Source organism: Hemitrygon akajei, chromosome 6 (genome assembly GCF_048418815.1).
Source record: "Hemitrygon akajei chromosome 6, sHemAka1.3, whole genome shotgun sequence".
Lineage (NCBI taxonomy): Eukaryota > Metazoa > Chordata > Chondrichthyes > Myliobatiformes > Dasyatidae > Hemitrygon > Hemitrygon akajei.
The window spans coordinates 41,495,181-41,514,832 of record NC_133129.1 but is presented as its reverse complement, the minus strand read 5'-3'; the positions used below and the strand labels follow the sequence as shown (position 1 = coordinate 41,514,832).

The 19,652-nt window shown below is 39.6% G+C and overlaps 1 protein-coding gene across 1 annotated transcript in view; it reads right to left on the bottom strand.

Moving 5' to 3' along the window:
• Window positions 1-19,652, bottom strand: part of dmgdh (dimethylglycine dehydrogenase) — a 113,661-nt gene that overhangs the window by 88,281 nt on the left and 5,728 nt on the right. The window contains exons 3-5 of the mRNA XM_073048217.1: window positions 15,408-15,506; window positions 9,044-9,208; window positions 6,722-6,926 (exon numbers count right to left, since the gene is read on the bottom strand). Coding sequence (XP_072904318.1) covers window positions 6,722-6,926; window positions 9,044-9,208; window positions 15,408-15,506 — 469 coding nt within the window. The remainder of the gene's footprint in view (window positions 1-6,721; window positions 6,927-9,043; window positions 9,209-15,407; window positions 15,507-19,652) is intronic.

Below are 19,652 nucleotides of genomic sequence, written 5' to 3'. Positions count from 1 at the left end.
CAAACGTAATCATAGAGCCAATCCACCTGGATGTTCTCTCTTTTTCTCCTCTCCTATTAGGCAGAAAATACAAAAGCCTAAAAGCACGTAGCATGATCTCAAGAGCAGCTACTATCCTGATGTTATAAGACAACTGACCAACCCCCTTGTACAGTAAGGTGTACTCCAGACCTCACAACCTAAATCACTATGCCCTTGCATCTTAATATTTGCCCACACTACACTTTATCTGTAACTGTAACACTTTTTTTGCATCGCCCCCCCCAATTGCAGGACTCTGCAGAGGGTGATGCAGACAGCCCAGCACATCTGTAGATGTAAACATCCCACGATTCAGGACATTTACAGAAACAGGTGTGTAAAAAGGGCCCGAAGGATCATTGGAGACCCAAGTCACCCCAACCACAAACTGTTCCAGCTGCTACCATCTGGGAGACAGTACTGCAGTTAAATGCCAGGACCAACAGGTTCCAGGACAGCTTCTTCCACCAGGCCATCAGACTAATTAATTCATGCTGATACAACTATATTTCTATGTTATATTGACTGTCCTGTTGTACATACTATTTATTATAAATTACTATAAATTGCACATTGCACATATAGTCGGAGACGTAACATAAAGATTTTTATTCCTCATGTATATGAAGGATGTAAGAAATAAAGTCAATTCAATTCTACACAACTATATTGTGGAAGAATGCTTATCACATTTAATGAAGACAAGTACAACAAAACTAATTAACACTATCTTCCCAAGAATAAAGACTATCACTGCCACTGGGAAAAAACCAGGTTAAGAATTTTAAAATGAAGGTATCGAAGACAGGGCAAGTAAGTGAATACAAGGGAGATGGGTAAACATAGTTTACTAATTCAATTCTAAAGGGACAGTACACAGATAACGGCAGCACCCTCAGCATTGATATACAGAGAGATCTTGGAGTCCAAGTCCATAGCACCCTGAAAATAGCTGCACAGGGTGATAGGGTGGTAAAGAAGGCTTATAAAATGTCCCTCTTTATTAGTTGGGGTATTGAGTTCAAGTGTTAGCAAATTATGTTGTGCTAGCAACTCTGGTTGGGTCATGTCTGAAATGTTGCATTCAATTCTGGTTGTCCCATTATAGGAAGAATGTGGAGGCTGTGAAGAGGTTGCAAAAGAGATTGACCAAAAAATTAAAGTCAAAGTGCCTGGATTGGAGGGCATCTGATATTAGGAAAGGTCAGACAAACTTGGCTTCTGTTCTCTAGAGTGGTGGAGACCTGACAGAAGTTTAAAAACTTATGAGAGGTACAATTAGACAGCAGAATCCTTTCTCAAAATTGAACTGTTTAATACTGCATGATATGACTTTAAGGTGAAACGGAGAAAGTTGAAAGGACATGTGTAGGACAATTATTTATAACAGAGTGGCAGGTGCCTGAAATGCACTTCCATGGTAGTGGAGGCAAATACAATAGAGGCTCTTAGACAGGCATCTGAACATGCATAGAATCACGGGGTATGGCCATTGTTAGGCAAAAATGATTAGTTTAGTTAGGTATTTAATTACTTTTTTTTAGTAAGGGCCTATTCTTGCGCTGTACTGTCTATAATCTATGTTCTTTTAGAGTTAAGAATATGGTCAAAATACTTCTGAATCAGCACACAGTTATGAAGAGTTTATGACAAGGCTGTGAAAATTTTACCAGTGAAGGCTTACCAATCAGGGTTTCAAAAATGTAAGCCATGTGATAATTTGAATTAATTACACTTGCTGTTCGCCGTCTCCACACTGCCTGTGAACGTGCAAAGCATACACTGTCATCCAGTACACAGGCAGTCATTGAAAACCTAAATTTTTCATAAGTATTATCAACTCAAAAGTAATATTTTTCTTACTCAGTAAAATATTGCAGTATATAGCCAACCAAAAACAAGAGACCATAAGACCATAAGATATAGGAGCAGAAGTAGGCCATTTGGCCCATCGAGTCTGCTCCACCATTCAGTCATGCACTGATCCAATTCTTCCAGTCATCCCCACTCCCCTGCCTTCTCCCCATACCCTTTGATGCCCTGGCTAATCAAGAACCTATCTATTTCTGCCTTAAATACACCCAATAACTTGGCCTCCACAGCCGCTCGTGGCAACAAATTCCACAGACTTACCACCCTCTAACTAAAGTAATTTCTCAGCATCTCTGTTCTAAATGACGTCCTTTAATCCTGAAGTCATGCCCTCTTGTCCTAGACTCCCCTTCCATAGGAAGTAACTTTGCCATATCTAAACTTTCAGGCATTTTAACATTGGGAATGTTTCCCTGAGATCCCCCCTCATTCTCCTGGGAATACAGCCCAAGAGCTGCCAGACGTTTCTCATACGGTAACCCTTTCATTCCTGGAATCATTCTTGTGAATCTTCTCTGAACCCTCTCCAATGTCAGTATATCCTTTCTAAAATAAGGACCCCAAAACTGCACACAATACTCCAAGTGTGGTCTCATGAGTGCCTTATAGAGCCTCAACATCACATCCCTACTCTTATATCCTACACCTCTAGAAGTAAATGCCAATATTGCATTCCCCTTCTTCACAACCGTCTCACCCTGGTCAACCTTTATGGTATCCTACACAAGGACTCCCAAGTCCCTTTGCATCTCTGCATTTTGAATTCTCTTCCCATCTAAATAATAGTCTGCCCAATTATTTCTTCCACCAAAGTGCATGACCATACACTTTTCAACATTGTATTTCATTTGCCACTTCTTTGCCCTAAACTATTAAGGTCTCTTTGCAGGCTCTCTGTTTCTTCAACATTACCCGCTCCTCTACTTATCTTTGTTAGTTAACATACATCGTAATACATCAACATACTGTACATCGTAAAAAGCAGCGGTCCCAACACCGATCCCTGTGAAACTCCACTGGTAATCGGCAGCCAGCCAGAATAGGATCTCTTTATTCTCACTCTCTGTTATCTGTCTATCAGCCAATGCTCCACCCATGCTAGTAACTTCCCTGTAATTCCATGGGCTCTTAACTTGCTAAGCTGCCTCATGTGCAGCACCTTGTCAAAGGCCTTCTGAAAATCCAAGTACACCACATCTACAGCACCTCCTTTGTTGACCCTGCTTGTAATTTCCTCAAAAAATTGCAGTAGGCTAGTAGGCAGGATTTTCCTTTCAGGAAACCATGTTGGCTTTGGCCTATCTTGACATGTGTTATTCCGTAATCTCATCCCTAACAATCAATTCCATCAACTTCCCAACCACTGATGTCAGGCTAACAGGTCTATAGTTCCCTTTCTGCTGCCTTCCACCCTTCTTAAATGGTGGAGTAACATTTGCAATTTTCCAGTCATCCGGTACAATTCCAGAATCTATCAATTCTTGAAAGATATTATTAATGCCTCTACAATCTCTCCAGCTACTTCCTTCAGAACCTGATGGTGCATTCCATCAGGACCAGGAGATTTATCCACTCTCAAACCATTAAGCTTCCTGAACACCTTCTCAGTCGAAATTTTCACTGCACAAACTTCACTTCCCTGACTCTCTTGAACGCCCGGTATGGAGGAGATGGGGGAGAGCAAGATGCATTCATTCACTCATTTCATTTATCTATCATATGTAAATTGAAACATACAGTAAAATGCATTGCTTGCGCTAACCTAAGGATGTGCTGGGGGCAGCCTGCAAAAGTGCCACACATAGCATGCCCACTATGACATGTATGAAAGGACCAAGAACGTCTCAACTGTCCTACTTCAGATGTTAGGTCTAAATCTCAACTGGTTCAAGTTGTAGCAGAGATCTCATGGAGTTAGTTAAATCAAAGAATAGCTTCTAATGTCTAACCAAGTAACTTTTCTGATTCAGATAATCTGGTCGTTTGTGGAAACTTGCTGTGTAAAAATGCCCACAAAATGCTGGAGGAACTCAGCAGGCCAGGCAGCATCTATGGACCAAAGTATAGTCGATGTTTTGGGCCAAAACACTTTGGCAGGACTGGAGAAAAAATGCTGAGGAGTAGATTTGAAAGGTGCGGGGAGGGGAGAGAGAAATGTCAGGTGATAGGTGAAACTTGGAGGGGGAGGGACGAAGCATAGTGCTAGGAACTTGATTGGTAAAAGATAGAGAGGGCCATGGAAGAAAGAAGAAGTGGGGGGGGGGGGGGGGGAGGAGCACCAAAGGGAGATGATGGGCAGGCAAGGAGATAACATAAAAGAGGGACAAGGGGATGGGAAATGGTGAAGAGGGTTGGAGACATTACTGGAAGTTTGAGAAATCAATGTTCATGCCATAAGGTTGGAGGATAGCCGAACAGAATATAGGGTGTTGTTCCTCCAACCTAAGTGAGACCTTATTCCAGCATCTACATATTTTCTCTTGTTTGTGTAAAAATACCTTACATTTGAACACTGTCTCTACTTCAACAATAACTTGAAAAGTTTATCCTCTCCTGAAAAATTAAAGGCAAATACAACATGTCCATTTCGTGGCATTTTTCTTATTCTTAGCCAACTGCAGTTCAGCTAACTTACGAAGAATCTGTTTTTTCTTCTTTGCACCCTGCCCAATAACTAATCGATCCATGTCAGTACATTACTTGCAGTTCCAGGTGCTTAACCCTTGCCAACCAACCTCTTTGTAGGGCTTTAAGGAAAGCTTTTGTGAAGTCTAAATCTACCACAGCCACTCATTCCCCTTATGTACTCTGCTTGCTGTATTGATAAAGAACTCCAAAAAAAATTTTCAGCAAGATTTCCCCTTCAGAAATCCATGTTGACTCTGCTTAATCCTATTATTTTCACGATGGTTTGTCACTACATCCCTCATTATAGGTAGGTTGCCCAGTTCACGGACCTCAGTACAAAAATCTAAGGTGACGTTCCCGAGCAAGTGATGAAGGTGTATTGCTTTGGCAGAAATAAAGCCATTCAGATGATACATTGAACTAGTCAAAAAAAGAACAAGGCATGACCTGAACTGAGCTGTCATTCAAAATGTCTAATATACTGTAGCCCTCCCCATCCCACCCCAGTCATTACCACAATGCCCTACCTAAATGAATTTCGGGAGAAATCTTCACCACAGTGAAGGTGATGACAGGCATTGATCGTGTGGATAGCCAGAGGCTTTTTCTCCAGGGCTAAATTGGCTAACACAAGGGGGCACAGATTTAAGGTGCTCGGAAGTAGGTACAAGGGAGATGTCAGGCAGAGGTAAGTTTCCACACAGAGAGTGGTGGGTGTGTGGAATGCATTGCCAGCAAGTGGTAGAGGTAGATACAGTAGGGTCTTTTAAGCGACTCTTAGATAGGCACATGGAGAAAAATCGAGGGCTATGCAGTAGGGTAATTCTAGGCAGTTTCTAGAGTAGGTTACATGGATGGCACAACATTGTGGGCTGAAGGGCCTGTAATATGCTGTAGATTTCTAAGATTCTATGATTCTGTCTCAAGGACAATTATTGATGGCCTTCCAGGGACATAGATGTTCACAGATAAATACTTCTTAAAAGAATACATTTTTTTGCATCCTGTGATGTGTTCTCCAGTGAATTTCTTCTTACAACAATGTATTTGCCAGTTGAATTTAAAAAAATTCAACAGGAAGATTGTACTTTGATGTTATGTTGCCATTGATATTAACTCAATAAATTAGCCCTGCCCTCACACATCTATTTCACACATCAAATGGCCAATTTCTGATCCTAAAAACCTGGACTCTGTTGTGATTAAATGAAAGTTAAATACAAAATGTTCCATGAGTAATTTTAAGAATAATCATTTTAAATACACACTAACTCCTTTGAGACATATTTTGCCAAGCTTGACAATAAACTGCTATCAATGACCCAATAACAATGCTTCTTCCAACCAACCATTTCTGATTTGTGAATCTAAACAGTTGTACTTCCAACTTAAAGTCAAGTCAAAATATTTGTATTTAGCATTCATATCAAGGTTACTTAGCTATACCAACAGATAACAACATATTAAAATGTTCTTCCAAAACACTGTAGTTTCAAGATATGCAATTGAAAGTTCAGAATCAGAATCAAGTTTATTATCATCAGCATGTGTTGTGAAATCTGTTAACTTAGCAGCAGCAGTTCAATGCAATACATAATGTAGAAGAGGAAGAAAAAATTAATAATAAAATAATAATAATAATAATAATAATAAATTAATAAGTAAATCAATTACAGTATACGCATATTGAATTCTTGGCCTTTCTAACATATTCTTATCATTAACTCCAGCAACAGTGTCTTAAAGGAGTCAAAGATTGGTTTTCAGCATTCTTCCATGTTCAAAAAGGGAGATGTCTGCCTAGGAACTCTCTGCACCAATCTAAAAGGCTGTATCAGGATAACTGACTTCATCCACAGCATAGGAGGTCAGCTGGACTACAATTGTGAGACATACCTTAAAAGTCTAGACTAGGATCATGCACTGAACCTCCAAAGGCTGAAGTAGGGATTTATTTTTGTATTGCCACACTTAAGGGGGATAAATCAGGATCACTGACTTAGGCAGGCAAGATGTATGCCACCTTAATACATAACAAAATAAATTGTCCATGGTTCTGAGGAATCTATAGATTGAGAACAGTGTACGCAATCATATCTAATCTGCAATTGTAAAAGAATGTAAGACAACAATCAAGAAATACTGCAGTCTGTATGATTCTAGATTGAATTTACTCTTCAATATGGAGATACCACCATACCTGCACAGTTCACAATTCGTTTAGCATGAATTGCTCCCTTTACTGTTTCCACATCCCATGTCCCATCAGATCTTTGTGAAAGACCGGTTACTGCAGCAGGATAGTATAACTCAGCCCCATAGAGACGTGCTCCAACTGCCAAAGCCATGGTGAGAGAATAAGGATCAATGTGGCCATCTCCAGGGTTATATAATCCAACCAGGACCTAGAAGATAGCATGTAACATCCATCTGAGAAACATATGTAAAACTCTGAGTAAGACTAACATCTTCTTTAAAAAATTAATTTCTTAAGGGCAATGGGATTACTTGGTTCTTTCGTATCTTACACACAATACTCAAAACTTCTCATCTTAATCTAGCTGCCAGACTTGTATCAGGACAGTGCTGACATTTACCACTAGGAAAGTCCATCCCATCACATCATTGCTTTAACTTGCAGTACTTCAATGCACTGTGTAATGATTTGCGCTGTATGAAAGAGGAAGTTGAATAGGTTAGGATTTTATTCTCCAGAGCATGGAAGACTGAGGGGAGATTTAATAAAGGTGTACAAATTATGAGAGGATAAAAGATACTGTGGGGTAAATGTAAACAGGCTTTTTCCACTGAGGTTGGATGAGACTAGAACTAATGGGTCAAAGGTGAAAGGTGAAATATTTAGGGAGTAATTGACAGGAAATCCTTCACTTAGAGGATGGTGTGAGTGTGGAATGAGCTACCAGTAGATCAGTGGAAGCAGGTTAGAATGCAACGTTTAAGAGCAGCTTGGATAAGTAGATAGATGGGAGGTGGGAGGTGTATGGAGCATTATGGTCCGGGTACAAGCCGAAAGGATTAGGCAGGATAATTGTTGGCCAAAGAACCTGCTCCTGTGCTCAGAGACTCTACGACTCTACAACAGCATGCAAGACAAGCTTTTCACTGTATCTGACAATTGTTTGTTCATTATATCCCATGCCGTTATGACATGGGCGATCATGGCATTTCCATGACCATGGCTGTCTTGGTAATCTTCCTACAGAAGTAATTTGCCATTGCCTTCTTCTGGGCAGTGTCTTTACAAGACCGTTGACCCCAACCATTATCAATACTCTTCAGAGACTGTCTACTTGGCATCAGTGGGCGCTTAACTAGGACTTGTGATGTACACCAGCTGCTCATACGACCACCCACCGCCTGCTCCTCTGGCTAGCGGAGGGAAAAAGCACCTTACACCTCCTTTGGTAGAGGCGTATCTCCACCCCGCTATTGCTTTATTATTATGTGACAATAATAAACCAATAACACCAATACCAAAATACAGTGAAAGGATCCTTTGTTGACATGATTACGTCTTTCCACATGGTATCACTGGAAGGTACAAGGTATATCCACACCTCCACATACAACTCCACCCTGACATTCCAATAGAGAAAGAAGTGTGGTTTGAATGTGTAGAAGATGGATTCAACCAGCAGTCATCACTGTTGCACGTATAGTATTGGTAGCCAAAGGTAGCTTTATCCTCTGATTATTTTTATATTCATAGCACTTTAAAACAGATAATTTCACTGGAAGAAACCTTAACAATTTCCTTGAAATGAATACTATCACTTTGTTTCCTCCTGTGGAAGAACACTTTTGGACTGTCTAGATTTTAAAAGTAAAAACCTTTCAATGTCACTTGACAAATTCCTGAAACTGCCCACCAGTTCCTCTAGAAATACCTTCACCATATGGACTACAACAGTTTAAGATGGCAGCTCACCACCACCTTCCCCAAGGCAATTGAAGTGGAATAAGAAATGGTGATCTTGTCAGCAGCATTAATTTCCCACAAATCAATTTTAAAAATGAAGGGGAAAAAAGTACAATTTATGATGCAGTAGTGAGGAGTGATAATTTCTTTCATATTACAATCAATGTCATAGAAATACAGTAAATGTAAAAGTATTTTCTGACATAATTCAGAAGGTAAGACAATGATGACGATACATTTTAGCAAACTGCAGACTCAACTAACTTCCCAAATATGCTGAAAGTAGATTCCAATCTATGTACCCTGTTCCTTATCACATTTCATGGAGAAAACATCTGTATTAAATATTTACATAACATGTTTTTAATTATTTGATGCAAAAGGTCACTTTGGAAAGGGAAGGTAAAATTATTTTGCAAAGCAGTGCAATGACACTTCCAAGTAAAGCTTTCCAACCTGTTGGCAATAATTTTCAAAATCAGTTACAAAAGTTAAATAATTCAAGGTCAAGAGACTGCAGAAGACAAATGGTATGTCAGCAAAATAATTGATTAATATGAAGTCAACAAAGTGCCAGTTTACCTTGTCAATATTTATCAAAGGGAAGAGTTCCTGCACCTTTTCAGGGCCAATCATGAATTGTGGTGTCACATTCCACCGTGTCCGGGTCATCTGGTAATGAAATTCATCCACCCTGGTCGGGGTAGTAGCAATTCGGAGACTGCCGGGCTGATGGAAGCCAACTGCCTATGGAAATCATACCAAGGCATGATTAATTTGGGGACCCTTTTATTTATTTTCATGCAACTTAAAAAAATACAAACAAGAAATTATATGTTGTAAATAAAGGCTTGCTGTGCTATCAGTTCTACGACAGTCTGAGCAACCCTTCCCCGAAAAGCTTGGGGCCGGGAGTGTTTCAGACTTTTTCAGATTTTGGAATATTTGCATTTATCTAATGAAATACCTTGAGGATGTGACTCAGGTCTAAACATGAAATCCATTTACATTGAATATACAGCTTATACATATACCCTGAAGGCAGTTCTATATCTATATCATATTGTAATCAGTTTGTGCATAAAACAATAACATACACGTTGAACCATCAGGAAGGTAAGCTATCACTACCTCGGCTGTCCAGCTGGACAGTCTTTACTCCCGACTCTGTGTGTTACAGTCTTTGTCTTACGTGTATTCATCACACATATGTACCGATGCGGCGGTTCAGCATGTTAGATTCTCATCAGCGACAATCAATAAATTTCCCTCTGCTTCATGATCAGCAGACACTTTATCACCACAAATCTTTAAAAATGTAATGCCTTTTCTTAGATTTCTGCAACCAGCCTGCTGAATATTCACAATTACCTTCAATTTTCAGCTTGCCGTGATAGATTTTTGCTTGTTTCATGATCATCATACCGTTAAGCAGCATATGTTCACTCCGACATCAATGTCACACTTTCAATACAAGTGTGAGATCTGCATTTTTCGCTTAATGCAGTCTTTTTTCTATTTTTCATGAACTTCTGTTCAGTACATATGTGAGGTCACTTATCAGAACTGACTGTGGTGTGGGGAAACCAGTGCATCTCTTGAGGGTCTTCCCAGCGCCTTGAGGAATTTTCCATTTGTGATGTCATGTTAACACTCAAAAAAAATTCAGATTTCGGAGGTTTTTGGATTTTGGAATTTTGGATCGGGGGTGCTCAACCTGCATTAGCTGCCTCGCACTGTCAGAGCCAGCCACAAACTTTTAAAATGCTTCCTGTACAATGTCCTACACACCCACCATAATGGCAGTACGGCAACAGTCACATTACTTGTAAAATGACCAGCAACAGAAAGACATCAGCAAAATATTTTAATTAGCTGAAAATCTTCTTTCCAAAGACAAAATAACATAACAGCAAATGTCCAGACATTAACTAGCAACCTAACTGAGAAAGCAGCTAATAATCTGTAAAAACTACTTGACATAACGGACTGTGATGGTGGTGTGTTCTTGCTACCCTGCGGGCTAGAATCCACTCAAAAGGCTGAAAGGGATTCATCAAAATCCGAAAGGGATTCTCCATGAACTGCAGGATCCTGTTTCAAATAAAGTATTTAACATCTTCCACTGTTCTGGCACAGGACGTGGATATCTAAGGGGAAGCGTGATTCTTTATGGAAGCTGATGCACTCCCAATGCGCTCTCCCCACTGCAGCTCACCCGTGACTGATGGGGAGCTTTGTAGGCTGTGATTTTCCATATATTCCTCATTCTAAGTAGAGGTGTTAATTATTTTCTAATTTGTGAATACAATTGTCTCTGATTGTAGAGGTAAAGGCATGATTAAATTTGATTACAGCATTTTAAAATATTTGTGCACAGTCCATTATTACTGGTACAATTACCTTTAATCTATTTCCTTTAATATTTCAGACCTTCTCTACCATCACCCTGCACCAGCAGCCATACATCGGAAATTTAACTATAAAGCTGAAGAGAAATCTATAGTTTCCTCTATGACCATGAAGCACATGAAGGTTCAGTTTTATTTATTTGTTAACCTTCAGCTACTTGAATATGTCTCATTTTGCCACTTGCTTGCACCAAATATTCTTATAAATTAGCCTGATGTTTCTTCCAGTCCTTCCTCTCTTCAGCCTTATTTCCTTTATTACATAGAACACAGAACATAGAACAGTAAAGCACAGGTACGAACCATTTAGCACACAGTGTTGTGTGGAACCAGCTAAAAAGCAATCATAATCACCCAAACAGTATTCCTTCCTACCTACACCACATCCAGATCCCTCCATCATCCTCACATCCATGTGCCTATCCAGAAGTCTCTTAAAATCCTCTAATGTATTTGTCTCTACCACTACATCAGGCAGTACATTCCAAGCATCCACGACTCTGAATGAAGAACTTATACCTCACACCCTTCTTAAACCTGCCTCCTCTCACCTTCAATGCATGCCCTCTGGTATTAGACATTTCAACCCTGGGAAACTGATACTCCCTGTCTACTCTATCTATGCCTCTCATAATCTTGGAAACCTCGATCAGATCTCCTCTCAGCCTCTGATGCTCCAGAGAAAACAACCCAGGTTGTTTTTATGATAGCACATGCCCTCTAACCCGGCATCATCATGGTAAACCTCTTCTGCACCTTCTCCAAAGCCTCAACATGCTTCCTATAAAGGGGCGACTAGAAATGTACACGATACTCCAGATGTGGCCTAACAACAGTTTTATTAAATTATAAAATAACCTGCTGATGTTTGAACTCAGTGCCTCGACTAATAAAAGCAAGCATACCATAAGCCGCCTTAACCACTTTATTGACCTGGGTAGCCACTTTCAAGGAGCTATGAACTTGGATCTCAAGATCTCTCTGCTCAGCAACACTGTTAAGGATCTTACCCTTAATTGTGTACTGTCTCCTTCCATTTGCCCTACTGAGATGCAACATCTCACACTTATCTGGGTTAAACTCCATCTGCCATTTCTCCGCCCATATCTGCAACTGTTATGTATCATACTATATTCTTTGCCAGTCTTCTATGTTATCCACAGCTCCACCAATCTTGACATCATCTGCAAATTTACTAACCCACCCATCTACATTTTCATCCGTCACTTATATACATTACAAACAACAGAGATCCCATCATAGATCCACTAATTACAGATCTTCAGCTCGAATAAGTCCCTTCAACCACTACCCTCTGTCATCTATGCAGAAGCCAGTCAATTTGTCACAGACTCCATGCATCTTAATCTTCTTGATTAGCCTTCCATGAGGGACTTTGTCAAACATTTTACTAAAGTCCATGTAGGCAACATTCACTGCCCTACCCTCATCAATCTCTCTCATCACCTTGTCAAAAACTCAGTCAGGTCGGTAAGGTACAACCTTCCAGGCACAAAGCCATGCTGGCTCTCCCTAATCATACCATGGGCTTCCAAATACTCATATATCCTATCCCTTAAGAATTTTCTCCAGCAATTTCCCTACAACTGATGTGAGACTATAGTTCTATAGCTCCAAGGATTTTCCCTTGTTCCCTTCTTAAATAAATGAAACATCCTTTTTCTGGGCGTCTCTGGAAAACAAGCTTGTTTGCCCCTTGTTAACAGCCACTAGATTTTGCAGTGATAAACCCACCTTTCTCCGGCTTCGTATGTCTAGGATGCATACAACTTTGGTTCTGCCAAATCCATGAGGTTGGGATGTCTCGCCCACTCAAACGCCAGTTTGTGTGATTGCTGTATGACTTACTGCCCCCCAGCAAGAAATAACACAGTGCATACAATTTATAAAGAAGTATATTTAAGAATGTTAATTTAAACAAACAGTTATTAAATGAAAGAAAGAAACAAAAAACAAAAAGGGCCCATTACTCTTAAACAGTCAAATGTGTACTTAAGTTGCTCAAATCCTGAGCTTGTCTGTCACTCTCATGCTGGGCCCTTGGTCTGCGTGAAAGCACACACCACCTTCTGAACATCGCTCGAAATCCATCTCAAACAAGCGGGTCTCCTACGGGAGTATTGGTTCTTCCTTCTTGAAGCTATTCATCTGCACAAAGTACCTTGTGCCACAGGGACAGCACCCTCAGCCATCCTTTCCACTGCCTTCTTCCAGCTCACGGCAACAAAGACCCTCAACCCAGCACTCTCCAGAACCTCCTCCCAATTCCACTATCCTGACTGACTGACAGCACATTCCTAAGTTGAATAACAAGCCTTTTATCTTAGCTCAAACTCAAATAAGCTGAAAGCTGAACAGACTGCTCTTGCAGAGCTGCTAAAATGAAATACCTATAGCATAAGAGTAAAAATTTTAACCATGGGGTTACATAGAGGTACAACACTCGCCAGTCCTCCAGGATCTTGCATGTAGCCATGGAGGACACAAAGATACTGGTCAAGGGCCCAGCAATCTTGACTCTTGTCTCCTTCAATAACCTGGGGTAAATCCCATCAGGCCATGGAGACTTATTCACCTTAATGCTCATAGAAGGCCCAGCACTTCCTCCTCCTTAACTTGTAAACACCCTTACATATTTATACATTCAGCACAGATCTCCTGGTCCTCCACGTCCTTTTCCTTGGTAAGTACTGAAGCAAAGTACTTACTCATATTCTCTGTATCCAAGCAAATGTCCCCCCCGCCCTTCTCCTTGAGTAGTCCCACCCTCTCCCTAGTTATCCTCTTACTCTTGATGTGTGTATAGAATGCCTTGGGATTCACCTTAATCCTACTTGACAAGGACTTTTCATGGCCCCTCCTGACTTTCCTAATTCCCTTCATTAGTTCTCTTCTGGCTTCTTTATATTCATCATGTGCTTTGTTTGATCCTAACTTCTGAACCTTTACATACTTTCCATTTTTCTTCTTGTCTAAATTCATCAACTCTCTAGACATCCAAGGTTCTGTGATCTTTCCATCCCCATTCTTCCTTCTAACAGGAACACAACTTTCTTGAACTTTGTTAATCTTTCAACATATCTATGGTGGACTTGCCAGAGAAAAGGTGTTCCCAATTAACACTTCTTATTCCTACCTAATGCCCTCATAATTTGCCCTATTCCAATTTAAAACTCTCCCACAAGGACCATACCTATCCTTATCTATAGCTATCGTGAAAGTTAAGGAGTTGTGTTCGTCTCCTTACCAGTCACCTGTCCAGGCTCATTACCCAACACCAGCTCCAGCATGGCCCTTCTTCTTGTTGGACCATCCACATATTCATTTAAGAAACCTTCCTGGATACACTTAACAAAATCAGCCCCATCTAAACACCTCATATTAAGAAGGTCACAATTTATATTAGGGAAGTTGAAATCCTACATAACAACCCTATTATTTTTACACATTTCCTTAATCTGATTACATGTCTGTCCCTCAATATCCCGGACAGACATGTAATCAGATTAAGGAAATGTGTAAAATTAATAGGGTTGTTATGTAGGATTACATTAGGGGGTCTGTAATACAATCCCATCAGAGTGATTGCACCCTTCCTATTCCTGAGTTCCACCCAAACGGACTCAGTGTCTGCCCCTCCATTATGTCTTCTCTGAGTGCAGCTGTGATATTGTCCCTGATTAGTGGTGCAACTCCCCTCTTCCTCTTTTACATCCTCCTCTATCTTTGCTAAAACTTTGAAAACCTGATACATTGTCACCCATTCCTGTCCCTCTCTCAACCAAGTTTCAGTAATGGTTACAACATCACGGTTCCACGTACTTTCAATGATCTAAGTTCATCACCCTTACCTATAATACTCCTAACATTAAAATATACACACTTCAAACTATCCGACCCATCACACCTGTTATTTCGATTTTGTATTTCAACACCTTCCCTGACCGATCCTTCCCTTACTGACTGGGGCTCCGGTTCTGGGCAGAATCCTCATAAATCTCTTCTGCATTTAATCCAGTTTAATGATGTCTTTTCTATAACAGGGTGATGAAAACTGTACACAATATTGCAAGTGGAGTCTCAATAATAATATCCCAACCTCTAAAGCCACTGCCCTAACTGATAAAGGCCAGCATGCCAAATGTCTTATTCACTATCCTGTCTATCTGCAATGTTGCTTTTAGCGTACTATGTACTCATGATTCTTAATCCCTCTGTTCCACAATGCTCCCCAGGTTTTGACCATTCACTGTAAAAGTCCTACTATGGTTTGATTTCTCATGTTGCAACATTTATCAGAATTGAAAACCCTTTGCTAATCCTCAACCCACTTACCCAGTACATCTCGATCCCCCTGTAATTTTTGATAGCCTTCTTTACAGACTCTAACACCACCTATTTCAGAATGAACTTTGAAAGGTCACAGGCTTTTCTGAGTGGTCAAGAATATGGTATCAACTGTACAATTACACAATAGATGGAGAAGAACCGTACAGGTTAATGAAGACACTCACCTGTCCTGTCTCTTCCTCCAAACTTTCATACAATTTGATGCTGTAATGATGAATCTTCTTTAAATTGATTCCAGGATGAAAATATGTTGTTAAACCAGCCTGAAAGAAGATAAAATGTTTGAGTTTAAGGCCTAAATTTGTAGAAGCAAATTTGAACAAAATGAGTCTGTTGGTGGTTTGTCATTAGGGGATATAAATATGCATTTAATTTATAAAGAATTAACATTCAAAGTAATATTCATTTCATAGTATCACTGTAAATCTTCGAATGCCTCTCTTTAATTTTGAATGCCGAATTATTAAAGGTTCATATCAGCCTCTTCATCCTTGAAGCCTAGCAATATGCATATCGTATTCTTCATTGTTCATTATTGTAATGCAGTCAATGTGTTAAAGCAGGTAATTCTATACAAAAAAATTCAATGGGATTCTCCTGAAGACATAGCAATGGTGTTGTGAAATCCAATGAGAATTGTTCTGCTATTATTTCCATTTCAATAAAATAACCTATAATTTTGATTTTCAAACGTGTACTGTAACCGATAACAGTGGCAGCTTCAAGGTCAACCAGGGACAGTAACAATGCCAGTCTGGCTTAATGATAGCATGCTCACCTATAAGTCTAACAAGTCTAACTCAATGCAATCTAGAATAATGCTTCCGGGATTTCTACTGGGTCAAAATCCTGATGCTGGGTTTTGACCCAAAAGTTGACGATTCCTCTCCTCCTACATTCCTGCAACAGATTGCTTGTTACTCCTGATTCCAGTTTCGGCATCCTCTTGCATCTCAACTTCTGATGATTATCACCTTGTCAGGAAGTTAAGCCATTAAAAGTGTTAGGTCTCCTACATTTTATGTGAAAGGAAAAATGCTTGAAAGAGCAGGAGATTTCTACTTTTGTCCATTAATCCAAGAGCACCCTCCAGGACCAATGATCCATTTGTTCATTTCACTGGTTTTTGTGGAAGATATTGTGTGGAAACTGACTTCTACACTGGCTGATTAAATTATTACCACATCTCAAAAACAATTTAGTGACTTTTAAGGAACTTTTGTATAACCTGTGCAAGTGAAAGGTGCTAAATAATGAAAATTGTTTGGTTATTTTGGTATGCACATAGAACAGAACCTGTATTCCTGTAGACACAAGAGACAGCAAATGTTGGAGTGCGGAGCAATAATCTGCTTTTTAGAACTCAGCAAGTCAAGCAGCATCCGTGGGAGGATTTCAATCCAAAAAGTTGTCAATTCTCTTTCTCCCACAGACGCTGCTCAAGCAGCTGTGTTCCTCCAGCAGATTGTTTGTTATTGTATCAGAATATGCTCTTCCAATTCACTGTACTGAATGCTTTAGATAGGATTTCATAAATTAACTCTCTTGAAATAATTTGCAAGTCCCAATCTAATTTAGCTCATCCCAGGAGCTTTGGACTCAATGCAGTAGTTCAAATAATTTAAACGATGTCCCAATTAATATAAGATCTTGCAACACAGCTGGAATCAAGTGAAACAGAATGTAGATTCAAGAGATTAAATTACAAAAACAGAAGTTTCTTTTGCATTGTTATTTTGTACAATTATATACAGTGGAAGAAAGAGCAGATAAACCATTTAGTTCAATTGGTCTGTATCACTTTTGTGCTCCAGTCAATCCACCTCACAATCGTCTTTACTTAATCATATCAGAGAAAATATTTTTTCTTATTTATATATTAGCTTTTCTTCAAACAAATCTCTTATTTATTGCAGCAAATTCTCCTGGATTCAAACTGCATATTTTTAATAAATTCCCAGTTCGATGAATTTATCCTGAGTGATTAGCGGCTCTCATATTTAGCCTTCCGAATTTGAAATCTCTTTAGACTCATCATTTTGAAGCCTTCCATAATTTTAAAGGCCTTTGACTGGTCACCCATACAGAGGCTACATCTGTTCAGCCTTTAATAGTATGTACCGTAATATAGGCTGGATATCATCCTTTCAAATGTTTTATTCTCACATCTTCTAGTGTCTTTATGTCCTTTTTTAATAAAATGGCTTTTAATGTTGTATAACCATTGATATGTTTATCTTAGTGGGTAGCAGTGCCAGTGACCTGGGTTTGATTCCCACCACAGCCTGTAAGGAATCTGTACATTCTCCGTGACTGGGTGCTCTGGTTTCCTCTCACATCCCAACGACGAGGGGTTAGGGTTAGTAAGTTGTGGGCATGTTATGTTGGCAAAGGAAGCCTGGTGACACTTGCAGGATGTCCCCAGCACATCCTCGTTGGTCACTGAAGCAAACAACGCATTTCACCATCTTTAAAACAATTCCTCTGCTTCCAGATGTATCCTTCAAGAAATAAGCCCCAAAGTCATATTTGATTTCAATTACCTTATTGTTTGTATTGTTTTGTCACTGGATGATATTAATACGCTTAGCAAACATTTTGTTATCATATTTACTTTTGCTGATGATGCTTAAGCATAATTCACCCTGGTGGTGTAGCAGTTAAAACAGCACCATTAAAGCTCGGGGCATGAGAGTTGACAGTTCAATCCCAGTATTTTCTCCAAGGAATCTCTACATCCTCCCAGTGGGATGTGTGGGTTTTCTCTGGATCCTCCAGTTTCCTCTCACAGTCCACAGACATACTGGGTAGGTTAATTGGTCATTGCAAATTGTCCTGTGATTTGGTTAGGGTTAAATCAGGGTTGTCAGGTGTTGCTGGGCAGCATGGCTTGAAGGGCTGGAAAGGCCTGCACTGTATTTCAATTAATTTATTATTCCCTCCCCCAAATTCCTTGAATTTCAAAACGATTCCAGAAAATGACCAGAAATGCAATTAAAATTTTAAATCTAAGTCTCATAATGATGAATCATGGAAACATACACCACAGAAAGAGGCCCTTCAGATTACCACCACTATGTCAACAAGGTACTAACATTTCCTAAACCCATTTATCAGTACTTGGTCTATAACCTAGAACACCTTGGCAATTGCAGCCATAGTTAGTGAAAACGTATTCTTCAGATTTCCTCTAAATCTCTTATTACTCACCTTGAACTTATCCCTCTAGTCTCAGATACCTGTCACATGAGGAACAGCATCATACCATCTGCTCTATCTGCTTCTCGTAATCTTGAGTACCCGTCAGGTCCCTCCTTGGCCTCCTCTACTCCAAGGAAAACAAGCCTAGCCTGTTCAGCCCCTCTTCATAATTAAACTTCCATCCCGGCCAACATCCTAGTGAATTACTTTTGCACTGTCTCCAGTGCAATCACTTCCTTCATATAGTGTGGTGACCAAAATGTATACAATGCACCAGCTGTGATTTACATAGCGTTTACAAATCCTCCCTGCATGTATGCAATGAAGGCCTGCAACCCCATCTACATATGCAAATACATTTCAGTCATCCTTGGACTTGTGCACCAAGGTCCTTTTGTTCCTCAATACTCACATTTGTGGTACATGTCCTACCCTTATTTGAACTCTAAGGTGTATTAGCACAAATGTCTTAGGATTAAATTCTACCTGCCATTGGCCTGGCCAACTTACAGCTGATCAACATCACTCTGTAGCCTCTTCAACACCAATTTTTGTAATATAAGTGGTAAAAGTAAAACATTAATTAACTCTTTAGAACGATTAACTCATATCATTTTGAAGTATTTGCTGATAATTTTCTCCCGTTCAACTCCTCTGTTTATCATATATTTACCAAATGGAGGTACTGATCACCTTCCCTTATGAATCTTCCATTTCCACATTAGCAATGGTGGAAAGTGATATCATTTTGCACTCTAGTGTTTCTTCCCACCTTGTCAGGAAGTCTGTGTCACATTCATTCATCTGTCACCATTTGTGCAAAAGAAAACAGTTAAGGCTATCTGAGCTTATAATAACTTGGCAAAATGTGTCCATTTATAACTTTGCCACACTTTCTGCATAACTGGACTGTAAAAATTTCCAAGAAATAACCAAACACTTTCAAGATTGTTTAATGTCATTACCAGTACACAAGTGTAAAGGAGAATAAAATTAATTGTTACTCTGGATCCGATGCAGCATTAAAAAAAACACAGTAAGATAAAGAACCCAGTAATAAATTTAAAAAATATAATAAACACGAATACATAAGATAACTTATATACATAGATTGATTATATGCCCATAAGAGACGATAGGTACAGGACTGTCTATGCATAAGGTACCTGACTGGAAATGATAAAGTAATGATGGTTGGGGATATGGAG